Source organism: Oncorhynchus mykiss, chromosome Y (assembly GCF_013265735.2).
Source record: "Oncorhynchus mykiss isolate Arlee chromosome Y, USDA_OmykA_1.1, whole genome shotgun sequence".
NCBI classification, from domain to species: Eukaryota; Metazoa; Chordata; class Actinopteri; order Salmoniformes; family Salmonidae; genus Oncorhynchus; species Oncorhynchus mykiss.
In genome coordinates, this window is record NC_048593.1 from 13,998,697 (window position 1) to 14,013,361 (window position 14,665).

The 14,665-nt window shown below is 40.1% G+C and overlaps 1 protein-coding gene across 1 annotated transcript; it reads left to right on the top strand.

Annotated features, from left to right (window-relative positions):
- Positions 1 to 1,557: 1,557 nt before the first annotated feature.
- On the top strand, positions 1,558 to 11,472 carry atp6v1g1 (ATPase H+ transporting V1 subunit G1). The gene is made up of 4 exons (XM_021590705.2): positions 1,558 to 1,849; positions 1,940 to 2,043; positions 9,752 to 9,852; positions 10,717 to 11,472. The coding sequence occupies exons 2-4, from the start codon at positions 1,962 to 1,964 to the stop codon at positions 10,888 to 10,890; spliced, it is 357 nt and encodes a 118-aa protein (XP_021446380.1). The 5' UTR covers positions 1,558 to 1,849; positions 1,940 to 1,961; the 3' UTR covers positions 10,891 to 11,472.
- Positions 11,473 to 14,665: the final 3,193 nt, after the last annotated feature.

The following is a 14,665-nucleotide window of genomic DNA, read 5'->3' on the forward strand; positions in this document are numbered from 1 at the left end:
TTTTTCAGCGGCAGGGACTAGGAGACTTGTCAGGATCGAGGCAAAGATGAACAGAGCAAAGTGCAGAGAGATCCTTGAAAACCTGCTCCAGAGCGCTCACCTTCCAACAGGACAATGATCCTAAGCACACAGCCAAGACAATGCAGGAGTAGCTTCGGGACAAGTCGCTGAATGTCCTTGAGTGGCCCAGCCAGATCCCGGATTTGAACCCGATCGAACATCTCTGGAGAGACCTGATAATAGCTGTGTAGTAACGCTCCTCAGAGCTTGAGAGGATCTGCAGAGAAGAATGGGAGAAACTCCCCAAATACAGGTGTGCTAAGCTTGTAGCATCATACCTAAGAAGACTCGAGGCTGTAATTGCTGCCAAAGGTGCTTCAACAAAGTACTGAGTAAAGGGTCTGAATACTTATGTAAATGTGATATTTCAGTTTTTTTTTTTTTATAAATTAGCAAACATTTCTAAACCTGTTTTTGCTTTGTCATTATGGGGTATTGTGTGTAGATTGATGGGGAGAAAAAAAACCAATTTAATCAATGTTAGAATAAGGCTGTAACCTAACAAAATGTGGAAAAAGGCAAGGGGTCTGAATACTTTACGAAGAGACTCTAGGTCAGATAATATGTCTATACTTTAAAGTATTTTAAGTGTGCTTGATATACATTGGAGTTTGCACTTTTGGGACTATTCCGTTAGTTCCATTACACAGCTAAAATTGTTATTAATCAAAGAAATTGAAATGATGTCAAATATGAAATAATTAAGTTAATCCTGTCTCTACCAATGGGAATATATCCCTTCGTTTCCAGGCTTGATCACCATTGGTCTGTTTTTTCAGGCTTGTAAAAGTCATGAGCTGACTAACTGAACGTAAACTGTAGGCTATAAAAATATTTCAGCATCACATTGCCTGCTTCAGGCTTAGTTCTTCACCCTCCCTGAAGAAAATGTGAACATAAACAAACATTTTATGCTAAAGAAAGTCAAGGGAAATATTGTTGGAACAATGTGTGTTACTCAGGCTACATTTTTTAAGTGATGTAATATGGCACCTGCACCCACTGAAGGGATGTCAATAGTATCCAGCTGCAGCCCCTTTCCTAGATTCCTTTACTCCTTTCCTCACTCCCTTTTCCTCCTTTCCTAGCTTCCTTTCCTCCTACACTAACTTCCTTTCCTTCATCCTTTACATTCCTCTTTACTGGCCATGGTAAAGACCACATACATCCTACCACATACATTTGAACTCCTTCCTTTTCTTTCCTCCTTTCATAGATGCCTTCATTTTACTTATTTCATCTCTCCCTTTCCTAGCTTCCTTCCCTACCTCAATTTCCTCTCCTTCCCCATCTTCCTTTCCTTCCCTACCTCCCTTTCACGCCTCCTATCTTTTATCTCCTTTCCTAGCTCCCTTTACTTGCTCCTTTTCCTCCTTTCTTTTCCCCCTTTCCTAGGATTAACCACAGGTAGTAGAGGAAAGTAAGAAGGAAAGGAAGTTAAGAAATTAAGCTAGAAAGAAGGAAAAGAAAGGGAGTTAGGAAAGGAGGAAAGGGAGTGAGGAAAGGAATCTAGTAAAGTAAAAGAGTTCACATGTATGTTGTAGGGATTAACCACAGCCAGGAGAGAGGAAAGGAAGCTAGGAAAGGAAAGGGAGCGCTGAAAGGAAGCTATGAAAGGAAAGATGGAAAGGAATCTAGGAAAGAAAAGGTAGTGTTCACATGTATGTGGTAGGGTTTAACCACGTTCAGTATATGGTTATAGTATTGGTTTTAGTGACAAGGCTAGATTTAGTCACAGGCTGCTGCGGGGTGCATCTCGGATACGCCGCGTGGTTTGAGCATGACAAAGGTATGATGCGTTGTCAGCTGACTGCAGTAAATTCACCGACCTCTGCAAACACAGACCAGCAGCTGAAACCCCATCTTCTTTTCCATCTAGACCGCTCTCTCCTAACCGAATAATGGCTAGCCAGTCCCAAGGTATCCAGCAGCTACTGCAAGCTGAAAAACGAGCTGCAGAAAAGGTAGCAGAAGCCCGTAAACGTAAGTTAAAATCTGATATTCAACGGTTTATGTAAGCTAAACTAGCTAGATAGCAGTTAACTGACTTTAGCTTGATTGGCTAACATTTTGCTGGAAGGTAACGTTAACTAGCTAATGGCACAACAAACATTTGATCAATCGATAGCTACTCGAATATACCCCAGATAGGAATAAATTCATTGATTGGGTAACGGCAGAATGTGGAGATGGCCAGGCATACAAAGCCTTATTCAATCCAAGCTAACTAGCTAGCAACATCTGATGGCTAAGTTAGCTACCAGCAGGTAAAAAAAACAAAAAACATACTAACTGGCTTATTGTCAAGGTCTCTGTATTTTTTTTTGCTAATTATTGCCACCTGTAGTAACTGTTAGCTACTGTTATTTCTAGTAAATGTCTATACTCAAGGGTGTCGTGCACATGATGGATGCCAACCAAATTGGCCTACTGCTGAGTTTTTTTTTTTTTTTTTTTTTTACAATTGGTATTGGTTGGTTGTTCCATATCATACACAACTGAGCTAGTAAGATGTGAAGTGTTCCATAGTGGTGGCAATTAAGCGACAGCAATCGGTGTGTAGGGTAACTCACCTATACTGTCCCCTTAGTAAATTATCTTTGGAAAGACACAGATTCGTAGATATCATCTGATCTCACACTTACCATAGGCCTAGCTCCCGGCAAGAGGCCTGTCAGACCTAACGCTTCGATCACACCGAGTTGTATTGCTTCTTTAATCAGAACAACCGTTTTCAGCTATGCAATAAGTTTTTCTAATGATCAATTAGCCTTTTAAAATGATAAACTAACACAACGTGCCATTGGAACACAGGAGTGATGGTTGCTGATAATGGGCCTGTGTAGACATTCCATGATGAAAAAAAAAAACAGCCGTTTCCAGCTACAATAGCCATTTACTACATTTAACGTCTACACTGTATTTCTGATCAATTTGTTATTTTAATGGACAAATTTGCTTTCCCAAAAAATAATTTTCTAAATGTCCCCAAACTTTTGAACGGTGTACATTTTTATTTATCAGAATTGTCTGTGATTACACTAAAGAGGGTTTTTATTCTCTTACTGCAGAAAACACTTTGTTCGGTCTTTTCTGTTGAGTTGAATTTCAAGAGCTGGATTAAAAACTAGCTCAGTTTATGGTATAAGCTATTTTCACATTAAGTTGACTAAAATGGTGCAGATCTCTGTTAATTAAAGCTTATGTTCACTGCTCCTACGTTTTTGACTCATCCTGAAGTTTATACTTTTTTGTCATTGTCTATAGTTTCTCTTAATGCTAGGGGGTTACGAAACAATGTGAAGCGCAAGGCCTTTTATTTGCTAAACAACTTCGAACAGATTTTATGTATTTTTTTCCCCAAGAGTCTCACTCAATTTCGGCTGATGTCAACTTATGGAAGTCACATTGGGGCAACGATATTTGGCTTTCTCGTGGCTCTGAACGCTCCACTGGGGTAATATTCTACACTTGGATTGTGACCCCTTTGGTCACTATTTGTCTTGTGATCAGTTACAATGACATTATGCTCATTACTGTCAACTTCTACGGGTACAACACCAAACATGCGAATGATGAGTTCCTTGAATCTTTTTAGAGAAACAAACTGAATTGGTTTATCTAAATTTCCCAATTTGTTATCGTTGATAGGAGAGGACTTTTAATATTACTATAGATAATTCAACTGATAGATGGCCCCCTGGTAGGCCAAACAATCAGAATTTGGGTTTAATACTTTTTATGGGAAAGTTTAATCTTACTGATATATGGAGAGAGGTTTCCGGCAGACAGATCATTCACTTGGAGTAACAAAACAGGTTCCACACAGTCCAGAATAGATTTGTCTTCTGTCGAAATGGATTGATCGTGAGTGTTTTGCTACACATATTTGTACTACTCCCCTCACAGACCATAGGGACATTTTATATTGATGTCAAAATATTTACCCCTGATACTACACTTGGTAGAGCATCCTACTGGAAGCTAAATAGCTTCTTATTCAATAATGATATAGTTAAGTTTGAGGTTAAAGATCTGCTCTCACACTTTTGGGAAAGAGCTTGTAGCGAGATCTTGCAAGAACTGGGAGCTCTTTAAATTTGAAATGGCCAAATACCTTAGAAAATATGGTAGTAATCTTGCTAAGACCAGAAGAGCTGAGAAGGGAAAAGGTGCTCATTTAACTTCCCTTTTCTCAGAGGTCCCCAGCCAGCCTGTCGGGAAGAGGACATGGAACTGACTTACAAAATAAACTGGATTTTATTTATAGATTAAAAGCAGAAGAAGCCTTTTATTAGATCTAGGGAAAAATGGCTTGAGGGAGAACAGAATTCATCCTATTTCTTTAGACTTGAGAAATGTCACTCTACAAATAACACTATCCATAATTTAAGCATTTATTACAGATTACCAAAAATTAATTGTTAACTACTGTAGCAATTTTTACTGAAAATTGTATAGCTCTATGTACTGTCAGGAATCCAGATGTTTTGTCTCCCTGAATAATGTTAACTCTCAGTGATATAGAATCTAAACTGTGAGATTAACCCATCATAGTTGAAGAGATTATCTAGTCTATCAAACATCTAAAGAACAGTAAATCCCCAGATATTGATGGAATTACGGCAGAATTGTACAATTTATTTTCTGAACAAGTAGCTCCCTTCCTACTTGAAGTCTTTTTAGAGTGTTAAAACAATGTTATCCCTCCTACAATGAATCAGGGGTTAATAACACCGGTACCTAAGCCTAAAAAATAACTGCTGCTCATCGATAGCTGGTGTCCAATTTGTCTTTAGTTATTATTAAAATATTACATTTACTACTTGCAAAATACTTCAAGAACTCCTGGATGCAATCATTGAAACACAATCTGGCTTTATGAGGAACAGACATATTTCTAACAATAGCAGACTAGTATTACACATAATTGACTACACTAGCCTTAAACAACCTCTTGTAACTACCCATCCGGGAGCGTAATCAACTGACACTAATTAGCATAATGCAACGGACATAAATATTACTAGAAAATATTCATGAAATCACAAGTGAAATATATTGAAACACAGCTTAGCCTTTTGTTAATCACCCTGTCTTCTCAGATTTTGAAAATATGCTTTACAGCCAAAGCAAGACAAGCATTTGTGTAAGTTTATTGATAGCCTAGCATAGCATTATGCCTAGCTAGCAGCAGGCAACCTGGTCACGAAAATCAGAAAAGCAATCAAATTAAATCGTTTACCTTTGAGCTTCGGATGTTTTCACTCAAGACTCCCAGTTAGATAGCAAATGTTCCTTTTTTCCAAAAATATATTGCTCCGTTAGTTCTTCACATTTGGCTGAGAAAACGACCGGAAATTGCGGTCACGACAACGCCGAAAAATATTCCAAATTAGCTCCATAATATCGACAGAAACATGGCAAACGTTGTTTATAATCAATCCTCAAGGTGTTTTTCAAATATCTATTCGATAATATATCAACCGGGACAGATGGCTTCTTAGTAGGAAAGAGAGAAACGATGGCCGCATTTGTCCCTTACGCACAAAACTCAGACTCCAGCTGACCACTGACGCAATGTTGACGTTCAGGCAATTTTTTTCAAAATAAAAGCCTGAAACTATGTATTGTAACACTAGACACATGAACCATAAACAGTTAATGAACATGCACCTGTGGAACGGTTGTTAAGACACAAACAGCTTACAGATCTTAGGCAATTAAGGTCACAGTTATGAAAACTTAGGACACTGAAGAGGCCTTTCTAAAAAAAAAAAGAAGCCCAGGGTCCCTGCTCATCTGCGTGAACGTGCCTTACACGGAACCCAAACTGGTTGCGCACGTGCATAAATGTATTTTGTCCCCCTACACCAAACGTGATCACGACACGCAGGTTAAAATATTAAAACAAACTCTGAACCAATGACAGTAATTTGGGGACAGGTTGAAAAGCATTAAATATTTATGGCAATTTAGCTAGTTAGCTTGCACTTGCTAGCTAATTTGTCCTATTTAGCTAGCGTGCTGTTGCTAGTTAATTTGTCCTGGTATATAAACATAAGGTTTTTATTTTACCTGAAATGCACAAGGTCCTCTACTCCGACAATTAATCCACATAAAACAGTCAACCCGAATTGTTTCTAGTCATCTCTCCTCCTCCCAGGCTTTTTCATGTTTGAACTTATATGGTGATTGGCATCTAAACTTTCATAGTATTACCACGACAACCGGGGAAACAGTTCGTCTTTCAATCACCCACGTGGTTATAACCAATGAACAGATGGTACATGGGTGCCTGCTTCTATAAACCAATGAGGAGATGGGAGAGGCATGACTTGCAGTGCGATCTGCGTCAGAAATAGAAAGGACTTCTATTTTAGCCCTTGGCAATGCAGACGCGCGCAAAAATTGAATAACATGGATTTCAAAAATTATTTTGCAACGCTCGCGCCAGCAAGCGGTGTAGTCAGGGTATTAGGCATGCTGCAAGGAGGCATGAGGACTGCAGATGTGGCCAGGGCAATAAATTGCAATGTCTGTACTTTGAGACACCTAAGACGGCGCTACAGGGAGACAGGATGGACAGCTGATCGTTCTCGCAGTGGCAGACCACGTAACAACCCCTGCACACAATCGGTACATCCGAACATCACACCTGTGGGACAGGTACAGGATGGCAAAAACTGCCCGAGTTACACCAGGAACGCACAATCCCTCCATCAGTGCTCAGACTGTCCGCAATAGGCTGAGAGAGGCTGGGTTGAGGGCTTGTAGGCCTGTTGTAATGCAGGTCCTCACCGGCAACAATGTTGCCTATGGGCACAAACCCACCGTCGCAGGACTAGCAAAAATTGCTCTTCACTGACGAGTCGCGGTTTTGTCTCACCAGGGGTGATGGTCAGATATGCGTTTATCGTCGAAGGAATGAGGCCTGTACTCTGGAGTGGGATCAATTTGGAGATGGAGGGTCCATCATTGTCTGGGGTGGTGTGTCACAGCATCATCGCACTGAGCTTGTTGCCATTGCAGGAAATCTCAATGCTGTGCGTTACAGGGAAGACCACCTCCCTCATGTGGTACCATACCTGCAGGCTCATCCTAACATGACCCTCCAGCATGACAATGCCACCAGCCAGCCTCGTTCTGTGTGTGATTTCCTGCAAGACAGGAATGTCAGTGTTCTGCCATGGCCAGCGAAGGGCCCGGATCTCAATCCAATTGAGCACGTCTGGGACCTGTTAGATTGGAGGGTGAGGGATAGGCCCCCCCCCACCCCAGAAATCTCGGGGAACTTGCAGGTGCCTTGGTGGAAGAGTGGGGTAACATCTCACAGCAAGAACTGGCAAATCTGGTGCAATGCATGAGGAGATGCACTGCAGTACATAATGCAGCTGGTGGCCACATTAGATACTGACTTTTGATTTTGATCCCCCCTTTTGTTCAGGGACACATTATTCCATTTATGTTAGTCACATGTCTGTGGAACTTGTTCAATTTATGTCTGTTGAATCTTGTTTATGTTCATACAAATATTTACACATGCTAAGTTTGCTGAAAATAAACGCTGTTGACAGTGAGAGGACGTTTCTTTTTTTGCTGAGTTTATATGGAATACGCTGGACATGTTGTTTAAATACTTTGTTTTTAGAATAGTGGTGTCTTTTACTTAATTATTAGGAATTCTTATTATTTTACAAGATCCCAAAGATCTTGCAATTGATTTGGATGCCATTCCCTCAGGGACGTGTCAAGACCTGACCCTTAGAACATCAATTAACCCTGTTGACTCATCAGATTTTGTTTTTATTTTAGTCCAATCAACAGAGCTATACTAGCCTCATTTCAGCAGGATGTTGTATTTATACCTTATGTCATGCCTTATTGGAATGGTTTTATTGATATCTGTTGGGGGGGAATTGGATATTGCCACACACATACCTACTTAACAAAATTAAAGAAGTTTCTTTTTAAAGTTATTCATAAATATTATCCTGCCAACCACTATATGAAGTAGTAAAAAGAACATGAATTCAAATTGTACCTTTGTGCAATGACCACCCAGAAACAGTGTTATCTTTTTTTATTTTTGTACATTGTAAGGAATCTGTGGCTAGACATCAGTAGATTTATAATTGAACACATTTATGAAGATTTTACATTATTATGGAGAGATGTGCTGCTTGGATTTTAAAAAACACTTATGATACATCAAATTGTTCCAACTTAATTTCTAATTTCACTATTCTATAGGCCGAATGTCATATTCACAAATATAAATGTACAAACCGAACACATTTTATTACCTTGCAAAAAGAAATCAAACTATTTTAAGAAAAATAATCAATTCTGTGTGTATGGTCCTTGTGTAATGTGATATTGTACCCCCTAGCCCAAATGTCCTTTGTATATTCTTTTATATATTATGTTTTCCATGTACTTTTTGTATTGATTTGTTGTTAATAAGAAAAAGATGCCAAAATTTCCCGGATGTTGTACTATATTCGCCAAAATACGAAGTGTACAAGCAGTGGACACTTTCTGTGCTTTTAGGGTCCTTAATGCAGAAAATGGGCATGGCTTCGCATTATTTTCAGATTTGGAAAAAAATGGCGGAAAATATGCAGCCGATGTCCGAGAGCGGATACCAATTCATTGCTTTAACTAATTATGACAAATGTTGAGCAATGTAATGACAAATGTTGAGAAATGTAATGACTTTTCTAATAAGTTACCTTACACATTGTGTTGGCTGACAATTTGTTAGCTACGCTATCCGTACGAACCACATAGCATATCATTACAGCAGTATGTGGCGGTAGGTTAGCTCGCTACCTAACGTTAGTTGGCTACTAATACAAACTTGCCAGTATATGAACTATATGCGATCTAACTACCCAATGTTTGACTTGATAATTCATGTCGTTCTTAGTTTAGCAAAGTTGTGTTCTCAATGGACATTTGGGTGCTTTCGTAAATTCGCTCTGGCTATCTGCTCTGATGTCAAAGCAATCTTGTCTGACTGTACCAGAGCGCAGAATAACTGAATTTACAAACGCTCAACACCCGCTGAATATGGCCAGTGTCGGCAAAAAAAATGAGTAATTAAATTGTTGCCACCAGCACAGTTAGTCACCAACCCTCTGGATGACATAACAGCTTAACCAGCTCTGCTAGGGCAAGTAAAATAGTCAGTGAGGTGTTCTCTCATTTGTGTCTGGAAGTAGTTATGTTAGGACAGAACGCTCGAATCAACCCTACTCCTCAGCCAGAGCATCCAGTGTGCGCTCCGAGAGTGAAACGCCTTAAATTTGCAAACGGCCAATCTGACAATGCTCTGAATTTATAAACACCCAGAGCGCACTCTGGCACACGCAAAGTTGTAAAATGTCTAGCTAGTCATTTGTTATGCTAGCAAGATATTGCATAGCAACAGCATCAACTTCCGGTAGACAGGCGAAGCGTTTGTATGCTCAACTGAAAGGACAGTTTGTTTACAGTATACTAACATTAACTTGTAGTATGGGTATTCGACCACAGTTTAGGTCTCGTTTCCCACTTCCTCTGTTGCCAGGAAGCACACAACCAACTGCATAGTTATGGTTGACTTAATGGGACTGGCAATTCAGTGTCTGCTCCAATGCATTTGACTTACTAAGACTAAGTGCAGATTTTTTTGTGTTTTGATCAGGTAAGAACCGTCGGCTGAAGCAGGCCAAGGAGGAAGCCCAGGCAGAGATTGAGCAGTACCGTATGCAGAGGGAGAAGGAGTTTAAGACCAAGGAGGCTGCGGTGAGTCACTGGGGAGACTGTTTGAATTGGTAAAGGAGAAACGAGGCATATGCTTTCCTAGTCAAGGAACAGTAGTTGGTAGCGATCAGAGTGAGGGGAAGTAGCAGATAAGCTAATTGTTTTTGCTACTTTATTAACCAGAGTTACGGAGAAAGAGAAGGCACAGAGTGAGCAGTTGTGGCTACTAGGGAGCAGGGGAAGAGGTTTGAATGTGTAAGATGCAGGAGGTTCAGATCACCGGAGCCTGCACGGAGGAGGAGGGGAAAGCAACCAATTAACTTTTGCTAATAGACAAACTTCTTGCAAGTTATTTATAATCCCATGCGATTACATAATACCTGTCTTGACAGGTACTTTCGTTCTCATTTTCCATTGATTAGAAATCTCCTGACTTGCTTGCTACACAAGCATAGCAGCCATGCAATTCGCTGTGGGAAGAGCCAGGATCAGAGCACATGCCCTTTTGCAACTTCTTCCAAATCATTAATATTGAGTAGCAATCATGCAGCCCATATGTTTTGATTTCTAAAACATTGTTCAATCACAACTAAAGTTACCAATTAACTCTGATTTAAGTGTAGCCTATAAGACTTGTTTCAAATTCTATTTTTTTATTTTTTTTATTGTGATCATATATATTAAATGGATATGTTCCAAATGTGTGCACCAGCAGCTTGTATGTATAGAAGCCTGGAGATGCTAAATATGTGTAAATGTATGGTCAATTAACATTATACTGGCAGTCATTTGCCTGAGTTACCTGTTAACTTTCATGACCGCCACAGCCCTACTTTATACTCACTGTATGTTTGTGAAGTGGTTTGTCTTGTAAGGTGGCCTTAATCACTCTCATTCCTCCATTAGGCTCTTGGATCTCATGGTAACTCTGCTGTGGAGGTGGACAAAGAGACGGTGGGCAAGATGGGCAGCATCCAGACTAGCTACCAACGGAACCGCGAAGGGGTGCTGGGCAATCTGCTGAAGATGGTGTGTGACATCAAGCCAGAGATCCATGCCAATTACCGTTTTGCTGGTTAGACCCCCATCCCTTAAACTAAGGAAGCAGTGACACCCTCCCATTGCACTGCCATCAGTTTACATGCTTCATTGATACATCTGCTACACCCATGGAGCCATCTCCTTTCTCTGCCAGCTCACTTGAATGCTCTATTCATAAGTCTATTTTCTCCAGAAATTGAATCATCAGATGGGTATAAGATTCACATAGGTAGGCTATACATTTATCTAGTCAAATATAAAGCATATTGACTCAATTGATTAATCGAAACAGGCAGAGGTTGTTTTGGTCTGATGCAGTGCAATGTCTCTGTGGGTTCTGTCTTATTGGCGTCCTGTATCAATGTGTTTCTGTGATGGTTAGTGTATATGTGTCGCAGTGTGATATTTATTTATATGGACTTATTTGTGGAGACCAATAAAGTACTTATTCCAGTTAATAGAATTTTAGCCCCAAAATAATCTTTTTTGAAAATCGATCTGTTTTGTTTTAAATGTTTTCCTGCTATGAAAATAAGATTGTGTGTGTATAGTGGACATTCTTCTGTTTAGACATCGTGACATTATGAAACTTTAATAAAGTCTTCTCAATTGCTAAAATGTCCATATGTGGTTTTCTTAATTTACACTCAACAAAAATATAAACGCAACAATTTCAACAACCAAATTCTCTAAAATGACGAAATGAACATTAAATTCTCAGGCAATAGCTCTGGTGGACATTCCTGCAGTCAGCATGCCAATTGTATGCTTGCCAACTTGTGACAACTGCAGATTTTAGTGGCCTTTTGTACCCAGCACAAGGTGCACCTGTGTAATGATTATGCTGTTTCAGCTTCATATGCCACCTGTCAGGTGGATGGATTATCTTGGCAAGGAGATGCTCACTACTGGATGTAAACAGATTTTATTTGTGCACACCATTTGAGAGAAATAAGCTTTTTGTGCATATGGCACATTTCTGGGATCTTTTATTTCATGGAAAATAAAATGCTGCTGATGCTCCCAGGTGATAACGTTTCCACCCCTAGGTCTTCATCAGGCATGCATCTTATTTCAGCTCCTGAAACATGGGACCAACACTTTCCATGTTGTATTTATATTTTTGTTCAGTATATTTCCTCACGTACCTTACGGGCTATTTGTTTCCTAGGTTACAGCTAATGTAGAATTAGCTAAATGTTGTGAGATTTCTCCCTCCAAGTTCCTTGTTGTGGAACCAGCCAGAGGGGTCGCCTATGAAGCTTGTATGAGGCGTTAGCGAGGTAATTTTCGTCAACTCGGGATAGCCGGTAATACGAAAGTGACTCACCTTTTAGCCAGGTAAATTTCATAACAAACCTGCTCGGATGCAACCTGCTCCGCTTGGTCAGTGTTATCCAGAATCCTTGGGACATCCTTACCTTAATCCTTAACCATTTGAAATGTCAACTTCAATCAGGTATATACCAAATCCACTTACCTTGAATTAAATGACTGAGCCAAGCCACAAGTTTGACTTTTCCCTGCCTCTTGCAAAGATTTTCTTCATCCCCTTCATTTGAGGGCTACAGATTTAAACATTTTATTAATCAAATGTTTTTTTGGTTGTTAAATAGTAATGACAATGCATCTTAAACTTCACGCAATGTAACACTTGTATGATTAAATTTAAATCTATAGGATTGCGAAATGTGCTTGTGCAAAGGCGGCATTAACGATAAAATAAAGACAGCACTTGTAAAAGCCTATTTCACACCATGGCCTTATTTCATTTGAAAAAGCTTAAATATTTATTTGGGCACAAATTAAAATGTGGTGCTTCATCGCCCATGGATTGATGTTTCACAATTGTCTCAATGAAAATGCCTTGGCTTTCGACTAGGCACGTGACGTGCACGTGCAGTTACAAGCCTGGTAGAGTTAGCGGCAGGTGGATTAGCAATATCAACCGTCGTAGTACGAAGGAAGCCTGAGGTGGAATCTGAAGCTGGTTAGCTTTAGAAAACCCTGAGTAGATCTAGCTTGCTTCGTACGATACCCCTCTGATTGCTGTGTTCACTGAAATAGAATGGTGAATGCAGTGATAAGGCTGCTTCCTCCAGGCTATTGTTCAGAAGCCCAATACTGGAACGGACCAAAGAAAGCAGAACAACTGCAGCCATGTCTGTGACTTCTTATAGATAAGACAATGTGTTATGTACATCTAGGCAAACTCAATATCTGCCCCTGCTGAGGTTTACATGTCACTGTTGTTCTCAACTATTCAAGTACCCAAATTGTTCCTCCAGAGGTCACTACAACTTGCCTGATGACTCAAACTAAATTCTTCTACTGCTCTGTTTGTTACACATGTCCGTGAGACTGCCATTATTTAAGTCATTTGTGGTGATGTCAAAAAAGGGGGGTGTTGTACAAAACAAAGTCATCAGCGATTGGATCATCTCTAATCAATCAGAGTATCAAAGCAAATGACACATTTTCAAAACTCTGCTTTACCCACATGTGTTCTGGACAAAACCATTGGTTTCAGGGACCAATCAGAACGGTTAGAATGTGTTTGCATTCTTGGGGAGGTACTCCGATCCAGACTCAACTGCGGAGAAGAATCTAACGTCTGTGGTTGTGGCGTAGAGTTTGGCCCAATATGTAGTTCTAACAAAGACAGTACAGGATGAAGACAGGCAGAAATCAAATAAATCAAATAAAAATTGTATTTGTCACATACACATGGTTATCAGATGTTAATGCGAGTGTAGCGAAATGCTTGTGCTTCCAGTTCCGACAATGCAGTAATAACCAACGAGTAATCTAGCTAACAATTCCAAACTACTACCTTATACACACAAGTGTAAAGGGATAAAGAATATGTACATAAAGATATATGAATGAGTGATGGTACAGAGCAGCATAGGCAAGATGCAGTAGATGGTATCGAGTACAGTATATACATATGAGATGAGTATGTAAACAAAGTGGCATAGTTTAAAGTGGCTAGTGATACATGTATTACATAAAGATGCAGTAGATGATATAGAGTACAGTATATACATATATATATATATGAGATAAATAATGTAGGGTATGTAAACATTATATTAAGTAGCATTGTTTCAAGTTGCTAGTGATATATTTTACATCAATTCCCATCATTAAAGTGGCTGGAGTTGAGTCAGTGTGTTGGCAGCAGACACTCAATGTTAGTGGTGGCTGTTTAACAGTTTGATGGCCTTGAGATATAAGCTGTTTTTCAGTCTCTCGGTCCCAGCTTTGATGCACCTGTACTGACCTCGCCTTCTGGATGATAGCGGGGTGAACAGGCAGTGGCTTGGGTGGTTGTTGTCCTTGATGATCTTTATGGCCTTCCTGTGACACCGGGTGGTGCAGGTGTCCTGGAGGGCAGGTAGTTTGCCCCCGGTGATGCGTTGTGCAGACCTCACTACCCTCTGGAGAGCCTTATGGTTGTGGGCGGAGCAGTTGCCGTAACAGGCGGTGATACAGCCCGACAGGATGCTCTCGATTGTGCATCTGTAGAAGTTTGTGAGTGCTTTTGGTGACAAGCCAAATTTCTTCAGCCTCCTGAGGTTGAAGAGGCGCTGCTGCGCCTTCTTCACGATGCTGTCTGTGTGGGTGGACCAATTCAGTTTGTCTGTGATGTGTACGCCGAGGAACTTAAAACTTACTACCCTCTCCACTACTGTTCCATCGATGTGGATAGAAATTGAAATTGAATAAAAATTGAATCAAAGAAACTGCTTCAATAGAAATCTCCAATAATGCTTGTAGGTGATGTCATGGCAGAGTTGGCTAGCTAAGC

What these genes read in the sequence shown, in the direction of transcription:
- atp6v1g1 (XM_021590705.2), top strand. Translation starts at nt 1,962, where the DNA reads ATGGCTAGCCAGTCCCAAGGTATCCAGCAGCTACTGCAAGCTGAAAAA. An exon ending in GGTAGCAGAAGCCCGTAAAC is followed by an intron (nt 2,044 to 9,751) that starts GTAAGTTAAAAT and finishes TGTTTTGATCAG; the next exon opens with GTAAGAACCGTCGGCTGAAG. An exon ending in TTAAGACCAAGGAGGCTGCG is followed by an intron (nt 9,853 to 10,716) that starts GTGAGTCACTGG and finishes TTCCTCCATTAG; the next exon opens with GCTCTTGGATCTCATGGTAA.